The 19,756-nt window shown below is 51.1% G+C and overlaps 1 protein-coding gene and 1 pseudogene across 2 annotated transcripts in view; one reads left to right on the top strand and one right to left on the bottom strand.

Moving 5' to 3' along the window:
* Nucleotides 1-3,751: 3,751 nt before the first annotated feature.
* LOC132507100 (transcription factor E2F4-like) lies at nucleotides 3,752-5,253 on the bottom strand (annotated as a pseudogene).
* Nucleotides 5,254-6,616: 1,363 nt separating this feature from the next.
* The window catches only part of LRRC20 (leucine rich repeat containing 20), a 71,674-nt gene continuing 58,534 nt past the window's right edge, over nucleotides 6,617-19,756 (top strand). Inside the window, exons 1-2 of one of the 2 annotated variants that reach the window (XM_060126165.1) lie at nucleotides 6,617-6,714; nucleotides 12,531-12,669. In XM_060126165.1, coding sequence (XP_059982148.1) covers nucleotides 12,588-12,669 — 82 coding nt within the window. In that variant the 5' untranslated portion in view covers nucleotides 6,617-6,714; nucleotides 12,531-12,587. The remainder of the gene's footprint in view (nucleotides 6,715-12,530; nucleotides 12,670-19,756) is intronic. The other variant, XM_060126166.1, reaches the window with a different exon arrangement.

The following is a 19,756-nucleotide window of genomic DNA, read 5'->3' as shown; positions in this document are numbered from 1 at the left end:
TCTTTGAGAAGATAAACAAAATTGATAAACCATTAGTCAGACTCATCAAGAAAAAGAGGGAGAGTACTCAAATCAATAAAATTAGAAATGAAAAAGGAGAAGTTACAACAGACACCGCAGAAATACAAAGCATCCTAAGAGACTACTACAAGCAACTCTATGCCAATAAAATGGACAATCTGGAAGAAATGGACAAATTCTTAGAGAGGTATAAACTTCTGAGACTGAACCAAGAAGAAATAGAAAATAGGATCAGACCAATCACAAGTAATGAAATTGAAACTGTGATTAAAAATCTTCCAACAGGGCTTCCCTGGTGGCGCAGTGGTTGAGAGTCCACCTGCTGATGCAGGGGACACGGGTTTGTGCTCCGGTTTGGGAAGATCCCACATGACGCGGAGCGGCTGGTCCCGTGAGCCATGGCCGCTGAGCCTGTGCGTCCGGATCCTGTGCTCTGCAACGGGAGAGGCCACAATGGAGAGAGGCCTGCATACTGCAAAAAAAAAAAAAAAATCTTCCAACAAACAAAAGTCCAGGACCAGGGCTTCCCTGGTGGCACAGTGGTTGAGAGTCTGCCTGCCGATGCAGGGGACACGGGTTCGTGCCCTGGTCCGGGAAGATCCCACATGCCGTGGAGCAGCTGGGCCCGTGAGCCGTGGCCGCTGGGCCTGCGCGTCCGGAGCCTGTGCTCCACGACGGGAGAGGCCATAACAGTGAGAAGCCCACGTACTGCAAAAAAAAAAAAAAAAAAAAAAAGTCCTGGACCAGATGGCTTCACAGGTGAATTCTATCAAACATTTAGAGAAGAGCTAACACCCATCCTTCTCAAACTCTTCCAAAATATTGCAGAGGAAGGAACACTCCGAAACCCATTCTATGAGGCCACCATCACCCTGATACCAAAACCAAAGATACTACAAAAAAAGAAAATTACAGACCAATATCACTGATGAATATAGATGCAAAAATCCTCAACAAGATACTAGCAAACAGAATCCAACAACACATTAAAAGGATCACACACCATGATCAAGTGGGATTTATCCCAGGATTCTTCAATATACGCAAATCAATCAATGTGATACAGCATATTAACAAATTGAAGAATAAAAACCATATGATCATCTCAATAGACGCAGAAAAAGCTTCTGACAAAATTCAACACCGATTTATGATAAAAACTCTCCAGAAAGTGGGCATAGAGGGAACCTACCTCAACATAATAAAGGCCATATATGACAAACCCACAGCAAACATCATTCTCAATGGTGAAAAACTGAAAGCATTTCCACTAAGATCAGGAAAAGTCAAGGATGTCCACTCTCACCACAATTATTCAACATAGTTTTGGAAGTCCTAGCCATGGCAATCAGAGAAGAAAAAGAAATAAAAGGAATACAAATTGGAAAAGAAGAAGTAAAACTGTCACTGTTTGCAGATGACATGATACTATACATAGAGAATCCTAAAGATGCCACCAGAAAACTACTAGAGCTAATCAATGAATTTAGTAAAGTTGCAGGATACAAAATTAATGCAGAGAAATCTCTTGCGTTCCTATACACTAATGATGAAAAATCTGAAAGAGAAATTAAGGAAACACTCCCATTTACCACTGCAACAAAAAGAATAAAATACCTAAGAATACACCTACCTAGGGAGACAAAAGACCCGTATGCAGAAAACTATAAGACACTGATGAAAGAAATTAAAGATGATACAAACAGTTGGAGAGATACACCATGTTCTTGGATTGGAAGAATCAGTATTGAGAAAATGACTATACTACCCAATCTACAGATTCACTGTAATCCCTATCAAATTACCAATAACATTTTTAACAGAACTAGAACAAAAAATTTTAAAATTTGTATGGAGACACAAAAGACCCCGAATAGCCAAAGCAGTCTTGAGGGAAAAAAACAGAGCTGGAAGAATCAGACTCCCTGACTTCAGATTATATTACAAAGCTACAGTAATCAAGACAATATGGTACTGGCACAAAAACAGAAATATAGATCAATGGAACAGGATAGAAAGCCCAGAGATAAACCCACACACCTACGGTCAACTAATTTATGACAAAGGAGGCAAGGATGTACAATGGAGAAAAGACAGTCTCTTCAATAAGTGGTGCTGGGAAAACTGGACAGCTACATGTAAAAGAATGAAATTAGAACACTCCCTAATACCATACACAAAAATAAACTCAAAATGGATTAGAGACCTAAATGTAAGCCCAGACACTATAAAACTCTTAGAGGAAAACACAAGAAGAACACTCTTTGACATAAATCACAGCAAAATCTTTTTTGATCCACCTCGTAGAGTAATGGAAATAAAAACAAAAATAAACAAATGGGACCTAATGAAACTTAAAAGCTTTTGCAAGCAAAGGAAACTACAAACAAGACGAAAAGATAATCCTCAGAATGGGAGAAAATATTTGTAAATGAATCTACGGACAAAGGATTAATCTCCAAAATATATAAACAGCTCACACAGCTCAATATTAAAAAAAAAAACAACCCAATCTAAAAATGGGCAGAAGACCTAAGTAGACATTTCTCCAAAGACGACATACAGATGGCCAAGAAGCACATGAAAAGATGCTCAACATCACTAATTATTAGAGAAATGCAAATCAAAACTACAATGAGGTATCACCTCACACCAGTTAGAATGGGCATCATCAGAAAATCTACAAACAACAAATGCTGGAGAGGGTGTGAACAAAAGGGAACCCTCTTGCACTGTTGGTGGGAATGTAAGTTGATACCACCACTATGGAGAACAGTATGGAGGTTCCTTAAAAAACTAAAAATAGAATTAACATATGACCCAGCAATCCCACTACTGGGCATATACCCAGAGAAAACCATAATTCAAAAAGACACATGCACCCCAATGTTCACTGCAGCACTATTTACAATAGCCAGGTCATGGAAGCAACCTAAATGCCCATCGACAGATGAATGGATAAAGAAGATGTGGTACATATATACAACGGAATATTACTCAGGTATAAAAAGGAATGAAATTGGGTCATTTGTAGAGACGTAGATGAATCTAGAGACTGTCATACAGAGTGAAGTAAGTCAGAAAGAGAAAAACAAATATCATCTATTAACGCATACATGTGGAACCCAGAAAAATGGTACAGATGAACCAGTTTGCAGGGCAGAAATTGAGACACAGATGTAGAAAACAAATGTATGGACACCAAGCGGGGAAAGCGGCGGAGGGGGATGGTGGTGGTGTGATGAATTGGGAGATTGGGATTGACAAATATACACTAATATGTCTAAAATGGATAACTAATAAGAACCTGCTGTTTAAAAAAATAAATAAAATTCAAAAATTCAAAAAAAAAACCCCAAGAAACAAGAGGGGAGCTGCGGGTCAGATGGAGGCTGGGCCAATCCTCAGGGACTCTCCCACCCAGATTCCTAGGACTCTCCCACCCAGATTCCTAGCTAGAGATCTCCATTCCTCCTGTTAGCAACCTGCTCCTCCCCTCGCCCCCAGCAGGTTCTCAGGGCCAAGCGTCCAGCAGAAAGGGGCACATGAGCGGTACAGAGGAGCGGTGTGATCCGCATGGGGAGAAGTGAAGGAGGCTAGGCTAGGTGCTGGCAAGTGCCCATGCTTCCTCCTGGAGGGGGAGGGGCTGGCAGGTACAGGGCGATGGGGCTGGACGAGATGCCCTAGGAGGGTGATGGAGGGTCCTTGGATCTGTGCCACTGGGTGGCAGCTGAAACTGAACTCTGGGAGGGCGGGGGAGGCTACCAGATAGGGGAAGTCCCCAAAAAAGGAATGGCAAACACTTTGGTTCCACAGTGGGGCGGGCTAAGCCCCTTTCCCCTGCTCTCCCAGCACAGAACAGGTGTTGGTGCAGGAGTGGGACTTGTGGCCAGAACTGTGCAGTGAGGGAAGGCTGGGGAAGCCAGGAGTCTGCGGCTCTCAAGCTGTGTAGGGGTGGGGTGGGGGGAGGTCCCCAGGCAGCCCCCAGGTTAGACAGTCTGTGTCCCAGCCACAAAGGGCATGCCCCTGTCAGTCAGAGGTTGGGGACAGGCACATCAAAGAGGTCACAGATACCTTCACTCTCATCCAGCTTGTAGATGTAATCGTGGTCTCCATGGGTTGGAGAAAGGTGGAGGAGGGGTGCAAACACTTCTGAGGACATCAGCTCCTCCAGGAACTCTGAGCTCATGCACTCTCGAGTGGGATCAAAGATTTCTGACAGCTCTTTGGGGAGCTCCAGAACACCTGTGGGGTCTGCCTTGATGGGCTCAAAGGAGGTAGAAGGGTTGGGTCCGGATGAACTGCTATTGCTGCTACTGCTGTCCAACAGGGCAGAGGACTACAGCAGCCGGTGTACAGTGCTGTCAGGCCCAGCGGGAGTGAGCTGCACTCACCACTGTCCTTGCTATCGGTTCCAGGGCCACCACTCACTGTGATCTCAGCTGCTGGACCGGCCACCCCCTGGGCTTCGGTGCTGCCGGGAACAGGGTTCGGGGTGGTCACCTGGGGACTGCTTGGGCGTGAGGCATCCTGGGGCTGGGCCAGAGCAGGCTTGGGCAGAGGTGGAGGGGGAGAGACAGCAGGTGGGCTCTGGAGCAGATCTTCGGGTGGTGGCATAGGCACCGCCACAAGTGGTGAGCTCCATGCCTCCTAGTTCACCAGCAGCACCTCGATGGCACCACTTACATTCTTCGGGTGAATCTGGTACTTCTCCTGCCCATTGAGGCCCTCTGGGATGGGCACCTCCAGGCTGGTGCCCGACGGGGCCTGGATGGCATCTCCAGCAAAGCATCTGCAGATGTCCTCATGAGTCACATAGGCCAAGCAGCTGTTCTGCACATCCTCTGTGATGTTCCGGATGCTCTGCCGCACCCACACCTTGTGCTGGTCTAGTTCTTGCTCTCGCTGCTGCAGCTCCTCCATCTCTGCCTTGAGCTCAATCAACTTGTCCGCAGTCTCTCGGGTATTGCAGCCAGGCCCCACGCCCTTCTACTGGATGCTATGCTTGGATTTTTTCTCCATCAGCCTGATACCTTCCAGCACATTAGTAATGTCATAAATCCGCCACTTCTGGCGAACAGCTAGGGTGTCAGCTGCCAGCTCGAGGTCAAGCACGCTGTCCTTTGCCTCCTGCAGAAGCGACACGAACTTGGTAGTGAGAAGTTCCAAACTCTTCTCGTGCCGGCTTGGGGTGCCCGGGGGCGGTGGTGCCTGTGGCCCAGCCTCCACCATAGCGCCCTCCCGCCACCTCCCCTCAGCCAGGCCAGGCCAGGCCGGCGCAGCCCAGGCATTCAGTTTTGAAAGACTTTCTTGGAGGTGTTTCTCATCCCCTTCCCTTTATTCCGACTCACCTATTGTAGCAGTTTCCCAGGGCTGTTGTAACAAACTGCCACAAACTAGGTAGCTGAAAACAAGAGAAACTTATTCTCACAGCTCTGGAGTCTGGAAGTCTGAAATCAAGGTGTCAGCGGAATTGGTTCCTTTTCGGAGGCTCTGAGGGAGAATCCGTTCCTTGCCTCTTCTTAATTTCTGATCTTTGCCCACAATCCTTGGGATTCCTTGGCTTGTAGACACATCATTCTACCCCGCCTCCATTTTCACATGGCCTTCTCCCTTTGTGTCGATGTGTCTCTTCTCTTCTTATAAGAACACCAATCACAGCCTATGACAGTATGACCTCATCTTAACTAATTATATCTGCAATGACCATATTTCCAAATAAGGCCACATTCTGAGGTACTGGGGGTTAAGACTTCAACATATCTTTTTTGGTGGGGAGACACAATTTAACCCATAATATCCCTCAGGACCCAAGTGAATGTGTGTTCCTTATCTAACTACCCCAATCCCCAGGGGCAGAATTAAATGTTCTTTCTTCAGGACTCCCACATATTTAACACACGCTTCTGTTTATTAGAGCATTTGACTCATTGACCACCATCGCTGGTTGAGTTAGGGGCCTCATCTCTTTGGTCCTCCCCACAGTGCCTAGTAAAGAGTCTGTGGGGAATCCTCTGTAAATGTAGGCCTGCGAAGCAGCTACCCTTCCCTGAGCCATCGTGCCGGGCACTGCACTAAACTTTTCAGGTATTAATCCTCACAATGACCCTGTGAACTAGGTTTTTATACATTTTAATTCTTATTTGATAGAGAAGAACACTGGGATTTAGAGAGGTTAAGTAACTTAGCGTAGCCAGAATTATTGCCTCTAAAAACCTGAATGGGCGCCCTGAAGGCACCACGGGAAAAGCTTCCTAGTCCCATCTTCACCTTTCTCAATGTACCCCTGATCTAGCTAATTCAACTCTTCTCCCTCGAGAAAAACAAATCTGGAGACTCAGTCCTATTAATCCTGGGATCTCTTGCACGTTCCGGTCTACACTCTCGCTGTCCAAAGCGTTTTTCCTCCTGAAGCCGAACACAAAGCGGATCCACCCTGCGGACGAGAGCGCACAGGCCGCTTTTCCGGGGGCGCCGCGTGAGGACCCGCGCTCTAATTGGTTGCGCGCGGCTGCCTGCTCCCGCCCCGGGGCGGCTCCTGGCGCGGCGATTGGCCGGGCGATCGTGCGCTCAGAGACCGCAGCCCCTCTGCCCCCTCCCGGCCAGTTCCAGCTCGCCGCTGCTGCATGGGGCGCCGCCGGCGGCCGAGGGAGCGTGACTGCGCTGCGCAGGGCGCTAGGAGGCATTGTCGCCGTAAGTGGAGCAGAGAGCGGCCCGGAACGGGGCCCCACCTTCGTGCCCCGCAAAGTAAACGTAGTCTGAGGCTAAGCGCTGGAGGGGCTGGGGGAGCGAGGGAGAGAAATGTCCCCGTTTCTGTAGTGTACCCTCCCCTCCCCCAAGTCACCCCGTGGAAGGAGCAGCGGTGCACTAGCTGCGGCTTCTGTAGTGCCAAGGGGCCCGGCGCCGTGCCGGCTCTGGCTTGCAGACTGCGGCTGGACCCCGGCTGGCTCGGGGGAGCGGGCGCCGAGGTACCAGGGAATAGGGAGCCTGGGGAAGCCGTTCCGAGGGGGCCTCCGTTCCCCGCGGGAGGCGCCCCTGCTGGGAGAGGCTGTTGTAAATTTCGTCACTGAAGCCACACTTTTCGGGGTTTGCTTCCCCTCTGGGGAGCTGCAGACGCCTGTCCCAGAGTGTTCCTCTCGGCCTCCGGGTAGCGCGGGAGTCCCCGGCCCTCAGCGTTCACCGGCGTTCTCCTCTCATTGCCTGCTTTATTCTCCCCAGTCCCCGCCTGCCTGGCGAGCGGAGGGCCGGCGACGAGGAGCCATTGGCTGCGGGCGCCGGGGGGTGGGGAAGACGGTGAGGCGGTCCCCTAGCGCGAGGCGTGGGGACCCTGGCCTGGCCACCGCGCTCAGTCCTGGGAGGCGCAGCCCGAGGATGCTTAGATGCCCATACAGAAGCATGCACGCGGCTCTGGGAACCTCATGGCTCAAAAACAAGGCGCCAGTCCGTCCCGCTCTCGCCCCAGCGGGCTTCGTTCCCTTGGGTGGAAAAGTGGGTCAACTCTGTCTGGGCTCGAGTGGGCCTTCGGGGCTACTTGGGTCCGATCCAGCCGACTGCTTCGCACTTCCCCAGTGGCTCCTTAGCTTGGGCGGTCCAGAGGACCCGCTGCAGCCAGTGGGGGTGGGAGTCGGGGGAGCTCGCACACATGGAGCAAGAGGCTCGAGTTGCCCTTTGGAGCGGCTGCCAGGCTCTAAAGTTCCCAAGTGCCCACACCAGTAACTAAATATAGGAGCAGCTGGTGCGGACGGGGTGTCACAGCAGCTCCTTTGCACAGATCTCGGGGCTTCAGATAAGGTAGAGTTCTCACTGATGAGGGCTGGAGCCCTGGCAGAGGGTTAGGGTCAGTGTTTAAGCAAAAATCATCCCCTCCAAACCTGTATCCAGGTGAAACCAGGTTATAGATACAGGAGGACTCTATTGCCAGCTCTCACAAAGCAGGACAACTTCTTTTCTGACATTCCATTTATTATATCCTAACTTACCATCTGTAGCGGTTTAATCACATATCAGTAATGCCTTGGTGTGCAACAGCTTGCGAAGATCTCTCAAAAGTTATACGTCATTTACTTCTCAGAACAACCCAGTGAGGAGGATGGTATTTCCATCTGACAATGGGACTGCTCACAACAGTGATAATTTTCCAAAACTCTGGCTGGATTAGGCTGCTTTCCTCAAAAAACCTTTCATAGTTCCCCGAAGAGAAGCAGAGGACAGACTTATAGGGTGGCTTCCAGCCCCTCTCTGAGTAACCTGGGGACAGACTGGCTTCCTGTCTCCCTCTTTCTCTCATCATTTGGGTACTTCTGCTCAGCCCCTGCCTCTGTTCCCTCTTCTCAGCCATGCCATGTGCCTTCATGGCAGAAGGCACACATGGTCCTTGGGCCTGGCCTTGTGGCCTCCAGCATCTGGCTCATTCTGACTTTTTTTTTTTTTTTTTTTGGCGGTACGCGGGCCTCTCACTGTGTGGCCTCTCCCGTAGCAGAGCACAGGCTCCGGACGCGCGGGCTCAGTGGCCGTGGCTCACGGGCCTAGCCGCTCCGCGGCATGTGGGATCTTCCCGGACCGGGGCATGAACCTGTGTCCCTTGCATTGGCAGGTGGACTCTCAACCACTGCGCCACCAGGGAAGCCCTCATTCTGCCTTTTGTCACTGAGTCTCTCTTACCTGATGGGAAGCTTATTCTGGCCCAAGCCCTGTCTCTGTACCTTTATTCTTCCAGTGAGGGCCTTATAGAAGGGCCCAGCACACGTTTGTTGGGTTTAAACATTTCCTAGGGCTATGATGCACACTCTGAAGAAAGAGGAGTTGGGGAGGGATGTGGAGAGGGATGTGTTGCTGAGGAAGCAGCAGTGTGAGTATGAGTTTGGACACTGTGTTGAAGGGTCTCCAGGATTTGGAGCACTTTGGAGCAGTTTTCTAAGGCTGACCTCTGATGACTGGGACCCCAAACCCAGTACAGACCCATATGGGCTGGTGGTTCCTGTTTCCCCCCTTTGGGACACTCTCTGATTTTCTGCTACTACTACCCCTGCCTGTGGGGTAGTAGTAGCAGAAAATCAGAGAGTGTCCCAAAGGGAGCCTGCATGTAGGGTTGGGTTGTCTTGGGGCCTTGTGGTTGTGGTCTGGTTCCAGGAGGGCTGCCTTGCGTGCTGATTGCTCCCACTGGCCGGCAAGGTCTTTCTTTCATGGAATTGCATGAGACTGGGCAGCCAGAATGGTGCTGACATGCTGATTTTGATTGACTCAAATTGTTTGCATAGATAGGGGCCCCTCACGTCCTAGGGTGGCCCTGCCTAGGAGGCTTCTCACTCAGTGAGGAGTGGGTCCATAGTTCTCTCCATCACTCATATGTGACTCAGACAATTCTCTATTTTTCTTAAAAACAGTTTAAAACCAAAGAAAGGAAGAGCAGCTTGCCTTATTTCTCCCCCGCCCCCGTCTCTGAGGGCTCCTGTTACATGCTCAACAAATTCTTGCTACTTTTTGGTCAGAGAGGTCCAGTGTTGGGTTGGGGCTCGAAGGAGCAGTCAGGAAAGTTGGACAACCTTGTAGGACCTCTTTTGGGGACCCACTCCAGACTCTCGTCATCTCAAGTTTGTTCTCCCCTCAGTTCTGGGACCCTCCTACCCCATCTTGGGCCTTATACCACATATGGCCCTGCCACCCTCCCATTTCAGCCCTGCCCATGCCAAAAAGTGACAGGCCTTGGTCACCTGACCTGGGAGAGGGACTGTCAGCTGGAATTTATAAGAAATTCTCCCTTGGGGAATGGGTAGTTTTAGGTGAAGGGAGGGTGGTTTCCTAGCCAGTTAGTGGGGTTGGTGATTTTAGGTAGCTGGAACCTCTTGGGGGCCTAGGGCACATCTGTGCTGTATCCAGAGCATCCTCTGGAATGTCAGGGTCCTGTCCTTCTAGTGACTTACTCTGATACCTAGACTTTACAGGCTGTTCCTGCTTCAATGTCCAATCTCTTACCCACACTATAGGGTATCTGAGCTTACCACCAGGGGTAAGGTTTTTAATTTGACTAGTTTTCTTCAATAGGCTCTTTAGCTTAAGGCACCACTGCTCCCACCTGGTGGCAGCTAGTAGAATTGCAGGCATAGTGCCTGATTGAAAGTAGCATATGCAATCTCACCAGGGTTAGCACAGACCCTGGGTAGCTTGGAGATTTACCTTCCCTTTCGTCTCTGTGTGAGGCCAGGATTGCCTCAGTGATGTTCCTTAGGAAGGTCTTCCTCATCAGAAGCTCATAAGTCAGAGCTATTTCCTATATTTCCTTCCTCCCTCTTCAGTCTTATGCCCTGTTCCTAGTAGATGCTCAATACATGTTTGTGGTTACTGATGATGAATACTGGAGATAGGAAAAGGAGGGAGCATGGTATGTACGAAGAATCCTGGGCTGGGAGTTAGGAGACCTAGGTTTTTCATTTCTGTTTGGCTGATTTACCTTCCTTCTTGGGTCCTCAGTGTTCTTATTCATAAAGGCATTAGACTGAGTCACCAAGATTCCAGCAACATTGCTGTGACTCAGGCTTAGGGGGTTGGTCTTCAAGGTAGCATGATAAAGGTGTTGGGTCCAGTTTTCCATAGTCCTCACTCTTCCCTGCTGTTCTACCCTGGACCACCTTCTGCAAGTTATCCACCTGGCATTGTTAGGACTTATGACCCTTCTCATTTAGATGGTATCTTTGTTGTAAGAGTCAGTTGACTTGTATTTAGATTTGAAACCCAAATGATGGCTGTTGATCATCATCACCATTGGGGGAAACTAACTGAACATCTGTTTCAGTATGTGGTATAAAGTGCAGCGGAAAAGCATAGTATATATCTGCTCCCTGCCTTAAGCTGTCTGCAGGCCAGCTGGTGGGGATAAGTATGTATATTTTTTAAAGCTCATAAATAACCTAAGTGGCTTGAGCTAAGGCATTGCGTGCTACTGAAACTTAAGGAGGAGAGAACGCTGAGGGCTGGGGCAATCTGGGAAGACTTCCTGGAGGTGGAGAGAAGGAAGTTCTACTCATTCCTTAAAGATGAGTTCCACTGACTTGTTTGTTTGAGTCATATGGGTATGTAACTGGGATTAAGTGCTGGCATCATATCTGCACGTGTACTGTTTCATCATTTCAGCTAGCATTTATTAAGTAACTTATGTGTCCTGAGCCCTGGGCTAGAAAGATATGTATTTTTTGTTCAATCCTCATATGAACCCACTGCGGCAGGTATTACTAGATCTCCTACTCAGATGAAGAAACTGGGGCTCAGAGTAGTTAGGAATCTTTCCCAAGGCTTCTCAACTAATAAATGTCAGAGTTGGGCATTAGGCCTGTCTTCTTCCTTGGCGAGATGCAGGCACATACTGAACTCATCACTAACTCTCCCTGAGCAGCTGAGTGGGCTTGACTGGGCCTGCCTGTCCAGTTGAGCACATGTGGACTTTTTCTTGGTATCTGTTTGTGCCCTCACCCCCTTCTCTCTGCTCTTCACATTCTTCTGCCTTTGACCCTCAGATGTGTTCATTAGAGCTCCTTGAGCTGTCTGTGGATCTGGGATTGGGATCCAGGAGCAAAAAAGGGCACTGATGTTGCCCTCAAATTCATTATCTGCATGGGGTGCTGCTGCTGGTGATGTGGGTGACTTTTGTAAAGAAGTGAGCACTGGATGTAGAGTTGGGCCAGGTTAGTGCCATTTACTTACTTTGACCTTGGCCAGGTCATTGAGTCCCTCTCTCTGCCTCAGTTTCCTTCTCTAATAAAAAGGAGTTGGAGACATTTCCCGAGTCCCTTATGTCTTCTACACCTGATCGTTTTGGTTGTGTCCTCACCCTTCTTTAAGCCTTTTCTCCCCAGTGATCCTGCCCCCCTTCCTTTTTCCTTGGGGTCTTGCCAGTGAACTCAGCAGCAGGCTAACAATCAGATCTGTGGCTAAAACTGTAACTTTCCCTCCATATTGCTGCATGGAAAGGGAATTCTTAGAAACCACCCACCAGCCAGACAGTGAGCTCTGGCCAGGCAGGGCTGTGTTTCATTTGCCTTTGTGTCCCCGCTTCCCGCCTGCGGGAGGAACCTGGCAGAGGTGGCTGAGGAGGCCTGGGAGCTGGAGCGGTTGTCCTGTGGACTGGGCTCCGAGCCTGTGGGATGGAGGGACAGGTGTCTCTCCTTGCACTTGGGTGTACCCCACCTTCTCCCCACTGCTCTGCCTGTTAAGTGAGTCACAGGCCAGCACTCACCTAAATCCTCACATCCTCCTGGCCACTGGTTCAAGCCCTGGCAAGGTCATATGTGTCAGTCCTCCCAGGAAACTGGTAGGGCTGGGTTGACGGGCAGATCAGTCACTCTGAAGGCTGAGCCGGATGTGGCCTGGGCTCTGGGCCCCTCAGGAGGAGGTGAGTGGCCTGGACCCCTCCCTGCGTGCTTCCTGCAGCCTGATTCCCCGGGGAGGGTGGGTCAGGGGTGGGTCCCTGGCTGGTGGTGGGCAGGCGCTTCATGGCCCTGTGTCTTCCCCAAGCGCAGGTCCCTTTATGAGCAGCAGACCAGCCTGGTGGCTGGCAGCAGGACACCTGAGTCTGCATGCTGAGGAAGATGGGTGAGGCCGTGGCCAGAGTTGCGAGGAAGGTCAACGAGACAGTGGAGAGCGGCTCCGACACCCTGGGTGAGTGAGGGCACGGCTTTTCCAGCTGTAGGGCACCCTGTACGTGGTTTATTGAATCAGTTTGGAAATGAGATAGAAAGGGAAGGTGAAAGACACAGTATCAGCATGCACCCCTCGCCATGAGGAGCTGTGTTCCATGGACTTTTGTTTTTTTTTAAATTTATTTTTGGCTGCATTGGGTCTTCGTTGCTGCACACAGGCTTTCTTTAGTTGCGGCGTGCGGGGGCTACACTTCGTTGTGGTGTGCAGGCTTCTTATTGCGGTGGCTTCTCTTGTTGCAGAGCATGGGCTTTAGGAGCGCGGGCTTCAGTATTTGCAGCATGCGGGCTCAGTAGTTGTGGCACGCAGGCTCAAGAGCTCAGGCTCAGTAGTTGTGGTGCATGGGTTTAGTTGCTCTGTGGCATGTGGGATCTTCCCGGACCAGGGCTCGAACCCGTGTCCCCTGCATTGGCAGGTGGATTGTTAACCAATACGCCACCATGGAAGTCCCTCCATGGACTTTTTATTGCAGTTGTGTTTAGTTTGTGTATACGGGTTCCCAGCGTAAGATGTATTTCTTACTATGGGTCATAGTTCACAGAGGTTTGAAAAGCACCAAGTAGGGCTTCCCTCTGCCGGGAGCGTGTCTGCCTGCCCTCAGACTGCTGATGACTCAAAGTGTGTATGTGCCCTTGGACCAGGTGGCAATAGGTGGCACTGCTGGGTAGCCCCATGTACCAGGCCCTGTGCAGGTGCCTCCCAAGTGTTGCCTTATTGAATCTTCACAACTTCCCTGTGATGGATGATACCCACCAGGCATGACTAGCCTCGGATTTCAGATGAGGAGATGGAGGGTCGAAGGCAGAGTGGGCTTTTTTCAGGTCACACAGTCAGGCGGCCCCTTTTCATTCCACTGTTTTAATTGAATTGTGTCATGTATTGTTGAATTGGTTATTGCGTTTTAGCCCATGCAGCTACCCTAAGGCTGTAAGCACTTAAGCAAACTATCCCATTTAATTGAATTCAGCAGATATTTGTTGAATATCCATCACGTGCAAGAGTTAGCGGGGGATCGTGTGTGTGTACGTGTGTGTCCCGCTGGAATGTAAGTGCTGTCTTAGAGCCACAGGTGTGTTGCAGGAACACAGAGGAGGTGAACGCAGGCCTGCCTGGGGGATGATTGACGGGTTGGGATTTGAGTTGGGTCTTTGGCACACAGAGGAATTTCACCGGCAGGTTAGGGATGTGTGTGCCTGTGTGTGTCTGTGTCTGTCTGTCTGTTTCATGAAGGAGCCTTTGCATGGAGGTTACTGCCTGGTAATGGCCCAGAGACTGGAAAGGTGGAGCGTTTCTGTGAGCAACCATTGGTCAGGTGTGTCTGAGGGTCCTGGGGCAGGGGGTGGTGGCCCAGAAAGTGGAGGGACACTCAGCCTTCAAGATGCACTTGGTCACCACCTCTTCCAGGAAGCCCTTGGCCCTGCCCCATCCACCCCTTGCTCCCTTCCTCCTCTGTGGGACTCATTCAGTGTCCCTGGAAGGGAGGGATCCTGTGGTCTTTTGTCCCCCACCTGCCAAGAGCCAGAGCAGCGTCTGGCACTTTGTAAAGCACGTAGCGGTGTTTACTGAACTGAGCGATAGTGAGAGAAGCATCTCCTCTGTCAGCAAACAGACTTGAAGATTGCTGTTGGTTTTGGAGGGAAGTCTGGCAGGGGGTGGTGCCGGGGGGAGCCTTTGGCTGGTGCACTGAGGGCTGTGGGCCCTCAGGAAAGGAATTCTGGAATCCTGTGCTGGTCACTCATACGGTTGCACTTACACGAGTGCTCAAGGCTCTCCACCACTGATACGGCCTGGATTTGAATCCCCACAATGCCACCTACTAGCCTGCTTCCTTCGCAGATTGCTTTACCTCTTGGAGCCTTGATTTCTTCATCTATAAAATGGGATGGTAATTGTGCCTGCCTCATCAAGGGAGCAATTGTAATGTCTTAAGGTGCTTGGCATGAGTAGCTCAATAAACGGCAGCTATTATTTTTAATTTTTCTCATCTCCAAGGGCTGGAGGTGGGGCCTAAGTCCCTCCCTTCCCCCACCACCAACGCACCTCCTCCAGGTGTCAGCCAGTCACCTGGCTGGGTGTCCCCACTTGCCTTGGGATGGGGAGTTCAGTGCAACTCGACGGATCTCAGTGGTGAATAACCTACCCCTACCTTAAAATGGTGCAGGGGAGAGGGACACATGTGTGGCTCATTCTCATCCAGATGTGTGAAGGGGGCAGGGTGGAGGGGCAGCAGAGCTGGGAGAGTGGAATTCTGTCCTCCTGGGGACGTGCTGTTTGAGGGAGGATTTCAGGAGGCAGCAGTGAGGAGGCGGGTGTCCCAGGCACCGGGAGGGCTGCGCCTGAGTGGGGGGCAAGGCCGCTGCAGAGTTGCCGCTGGGGATGGGGGAGATGAGGGATGCCACTGGCAGGCGGAGAGCCTGCAAGGCTGTGTTGAGTTTAGACTTCCATGTCTGAGGACCAGAGATTGCAAATTCAGTTGCCTCTGCAGGCCAGGTGGGGATTTCTGTGAACAGAGTGGATGCCCTGCCTGGAGTGAAGTGTGCAGGACGTCTAGGGTAGGGCACTCTGTAGCCAGCTTCTCTCTCTGCCCGGGTCATGCCCACTGAAAAACTCAAGCCAGGCCTCTGGCAGCCCTGCCTGGCCACTGCAGTGCCTGGGATTGGAACCCTAAGTGGCTGGCATCAGCGCCTGGGCCCTCGCTGTTCTGGGGTGGGGGGCAGATGGTTGCTGATCGCCGGTCAACTTGGGAGAGGAGTTCAGTGCTTGAGCCTTGATGGTCTTGGTGAAGCTCGAGACTTTCACATGGAGGTGGCTGGGTCTTTAAACTCAGGGCTGAATGAGGGGGCCTTTTTACTTCTTCAGTGCCTGACGAAGAAGCAGAATGCAGAGCAGGCCACTGTGGGCGCCTGCAATCCCGACCCTTTGGCAGGTGGAGCTCATCAGGCTCGTGCAATCTGAGGGGTCAGCAGTCAGCACGCATTGAGCACCTGCTGTGTGCACAGTGCTGGGGAGCTCCCAGGGATACGTGCAGTGGAGTTCTGGACCTGAGACTGGCCCGCCACTAGGACAGCAGTGACTGATGCACGGGCTCCGTGCTGAGCCGTGTCAGATGGACTACAGGTGGTGGTAATTCAGAGGTGGGAGATATTGCTGGGTGTTGAAGGAGTCTGGGAAGGCTTTCTGGAGGAGGTGGGAATTGATGTGGGTCTTGAAAGATAGGTGAAGTAACCCAATATGGTTCTCACGTAAAAGAGCAAACAATCTGAAGCAACTAAAAAGCCAGTACTAGAAAATTGCTTGAAGAACTTTTGTTACAGCTAATATATAATGCAGTTTACGTAGCTATTAACCATGGTGTGTAAAATTTCATTACGTGCTTCCATGAGGACTGGCAAATTCTCACGTATAATGTGAATTGGAAAAGAACAAGGATCCCAAACTGTATAGACAGTAAGATGCCAATTATGTTAAACATGTGTATATACATAGATAAAAATTGGAAAGAAATAAGATACAAATGGATGTTAGAAAATACCATTCTTCATTTTCTGAATGTTCTATGATGAACATATTACTCTCACAAGCAGAGAAGAATAGATTTTAGGGAAAGGACCACCTGCCACTCTAGAAAGTGAAAGTAAAACCCACTTCCCAACAGCAGACAAGAGATCCAGGAGTTAAGGGAGTAGCTTCTGCTCTAAGCCCCTGCCCCTGGGTGTGGAATGAGCTTCCCTGGCTTCTCCCCTTCTGCTGAGTTTCCCAGCTTGCCTCCCTGTGCACAGGCTGGGGGCACAGGCCTGGTGGGATGTCTGTTCCAATGCTGCAGAGTGGGAGATCCCTGCAGAGGCTGGGCTGGGGAGAGCTCGGTTACAGGCTCTCACCTTACTCAGGTAGGTAACCCTGGGAAGCATCACTCGTGCTGCCCCGGCCACTCACGGGTGCACTCCAGAGCCAGGCTTGCTCCTCCTGTAACCTGAGCTTTGGTTCACAGCCCTTGTTGCCTCACTCCAGGCCTCCTGACCCCCAAGAAGTAGGCTTCTTTCCATCTGGCCCCTGGTCTGCCCCTAGGTTTGAGTTGAAGCCACTTTCTTCCAGCCCCTCACCCCTCCTCAGCATCATCTTCTAGACTTTTCGAATGAGCTTGCAAAGAGTTGGGAACTTTGCACTGTATTCAGACTCGCCTCCCCTGAACCAGGCACTCCTCTCTATCCCCCTCTTGTCTCCCCAAGTTAGTTTTTCCTCTTTTTAAGGGCCTCATGCCCACCTGGACTTCCCTGGGTCCTTGCACCCCTGAGGGGCTTCTGACCTCACCCTTCCCTCCCTGGCATCAGATGGCAGCACATCCAGCCAGTGGACCATCAGGCCAGGCTACTCTGCACCCACTCCTTTTCAGGGGGAGGCTCCCAGGTTTGGGGGGATGACTTTAAAAAATTGATCATTACTGCAGAAGAGCAGGATTTGGAAAGGCTTGGGAGAGTGTGGGAAGGGAGGGCTTGGCTGGCTGAGATCCAGGCACTGGCAAAGATGGGAAGAAGGAAGAAACAAGGTGAGCTGGGAAGGAAAGGAGCTAGCATTTATCTGGGGCCTGCTGTGTGTCAGGCTGCCATACTGGGCATTTAACATGTCTCAGGTGGGCCCGCGTGCCTAGAGCCCGTGCTCCACAACAAGAGAAGCCACCGCAATGAGAAGCCCGCGCACCGCAACGAAGAGTAGCCCCTGCTCGCCGCAATTAGAGAAAGCCTGCATGCAGCAATGAAGACCCAATGCTGCCAAAAATAAAAATGATAATAAATAAAAATAAATATTAAAAAAAATATATGCCTCAGGTGGTAAGGAGAAGGGGGAAGCCCCTGTGGGCTGCTTCTGCTTACGTGCAGATCGTGGACCCCACTCTAGAGCTTTCACAGTGGAATCTCAGAGGCTGGGCATGGTGACTTGCATGTTAATGGGAACCCTGTATGATTCTTCCCTGCCTCAAATTTTGGGAACCAGTGGCTTACTACTTACAATCTGGAACTTCCTTCTCCTGGTGGGTTCTGGAGGGCTGGGTGGCAGGGGTGGGGTGGGGCGAGGGGGGGTGGTGTTGTCTGGGCAGGCCTCTGGATTTCTGTGTGTGTGTGTGTGTGTGTGTGTGTGTGTGTGTGTGTGTGTGTGTGTGTGTGAGTGACAGAGAGGGAGAGAGAGGGAATGAATATGAACATGGACTTGATCCATCCTCAGGGAACTGAGCGGCTAGGCTGGGCGCTGTGAGAAAACCAAGTGAGGAGGCCAAGGCTAGTGAGAGAAGGGATGTGTTGTTCCCTACTCTCCCCCTTCCCCTCCTTTCCCCCCTCCCCTCCTGTCCTCCCTCCCTCCTCTCAGGCTCACTCATGCTTTGGCCACTTTTCTCCTGTCTCACCAGCAGATGGCACCCCATCACAGCCGACCTGGTGACAGGCAGCAGAGTCAGGGACTTGGCCAGGGTGTGAGGGCCAGGTCCCGACAAGGGCTTCCACGTCCTGGCCGGCTCACATCCTGTGTCTGCATTCCTAGCTGACTCCCCAGTGATTTGATTGTGCAGCCCCTTTCTTGAGCAAGGGTGCTGAGTAAATGCAGTATCAGGAAGCACTCCATACATACCCACTGGACCAGAATAACATCTTCCCTTGGGTCAGATACTGCCACCGGCTCCTTTGTCAACAAACACACATTGGACACCTACTGTGTGTACCTTCCCTGGAGGACCCAAGTGTCCCAGAAGTGCCCAGTCTGGAGGGGGAGACAGACACACACACGTACTCACACACACGTCCCGAGGGAGGGGGCAGCCAGGGTCTGTGGTGGAAGCAGTCTTTTCTGGCTCCAGGAGGGGCTTTTGGGTCTACAGTTCCTGGCCCAGAGCCCAGGAGGCTGGTGCTGGTAGTAGGGGAGGGCTGTGTGTTTTGCTGCCATGTCTCCTGGCCTGGGGAGTCCTGAGGATCAGCCAGGTACAGGTCAGCTCCGAAGGCATGGAGGAGGGAGCAGGCTGTCTGTCACAGGGCAGCCCTCAGCCTGGCCGGGGCCGCCCGTCTCTTTACCGCGAGGGCTGGAAGCCTCAAGTCTGCCGATCGGCCACCTTTCAGTTCCTTGAATTGCTAAACCCTTTCCAGCCTCAGGGCCTTTGCACATGCTGTTCCCTTTGTCTGGGATGCTGTTCCTTGTTCTTCATGGCTGGGCCCTTATACGTTAAGGTTCAGCCTAAATGTTTCGTCTATAGAGAGACCTCCCTGACTTTCCTTTCTAAGTGACCTTCACCCAGTCATTTTTCTTAAAAAAAAAAAAAAAGAAGAAGCTATGAAAAGGTATACTCAGGTAGCAAAGTCCATAAAGTCATATATACTTAGTTCAGCAGATATTTGTAAAATGAATACTCATGTAACTACCATCCAGGTCTAGACATGGAATATTGCCAGAATCTCCAAAAGCCGCTCCACCCCCAGAGGTAGCCACCATTGCAACTGTTGTGATGAGCTTTTCCTTCCCTTCTTTAGTTTGATCTTGCTTTCCTTTCATTTTCCTGGTCCTTGGGTATTGGAGAGAGCAGACTGTGGGCGCTGGTGGTGGGGAATCAGGAGGTCTTGCTTGGCAGGATGTGCCGGTGCAGAGAAAGGGGTGGAGGTGAGACCCTGGCAGGGGCTAGTGTGTGAGGGTATCATTCAGAGGCGAATAACCAGTATACAAAGGGAAACCAGCAGAGCTTTTCAGAGAGCCCAAGGATTTCACTGGTACTGAGTTGGCACAGTGCAGTAGCCTGTGGTGCAGAAATGCAGGGCCTGCACCTGGCGTGCCCTTCTCATTTCAGAGGAGAGTGACTGGTGTCAGCCCAGCTCAGGGTGCCGGTGGAGTCCTGGCTGCTTCTGAACTGGCCCCAGAGAGGTGGACACAGATGGCCGTGTCCAGGCAGGTAGCACTGAGCCCATTGTTCAGGCAGGTGAGGAGGGGCCTGGGTGGGGGTTTCTGGAAATCCTTTTCTTTCTCTCTCTCTCTCTTTTTTTTTTTTTTGTCTGCACTGCACAGCTTGTGGGATATTAGT

This window comes from Lagenorhynchus albirostris, chromosome 16 (assembly GCF_949774975.1).
Source record: "Lagenorhynchus albirostris chromosome 16, mLagAlb1.1, whole genome shotgun sequence".
NCBI lineage: Eukaryota > Metazoa > Chordata > Mammalia > Artiodactyla > Delphinidae > Lagenorhynchus > Lagenorhynchus albirostris.
Note: the sequence above shows the minus strand (reverse complement) of the source record. Positions and strands in the feature narration are given on the sequence as shown.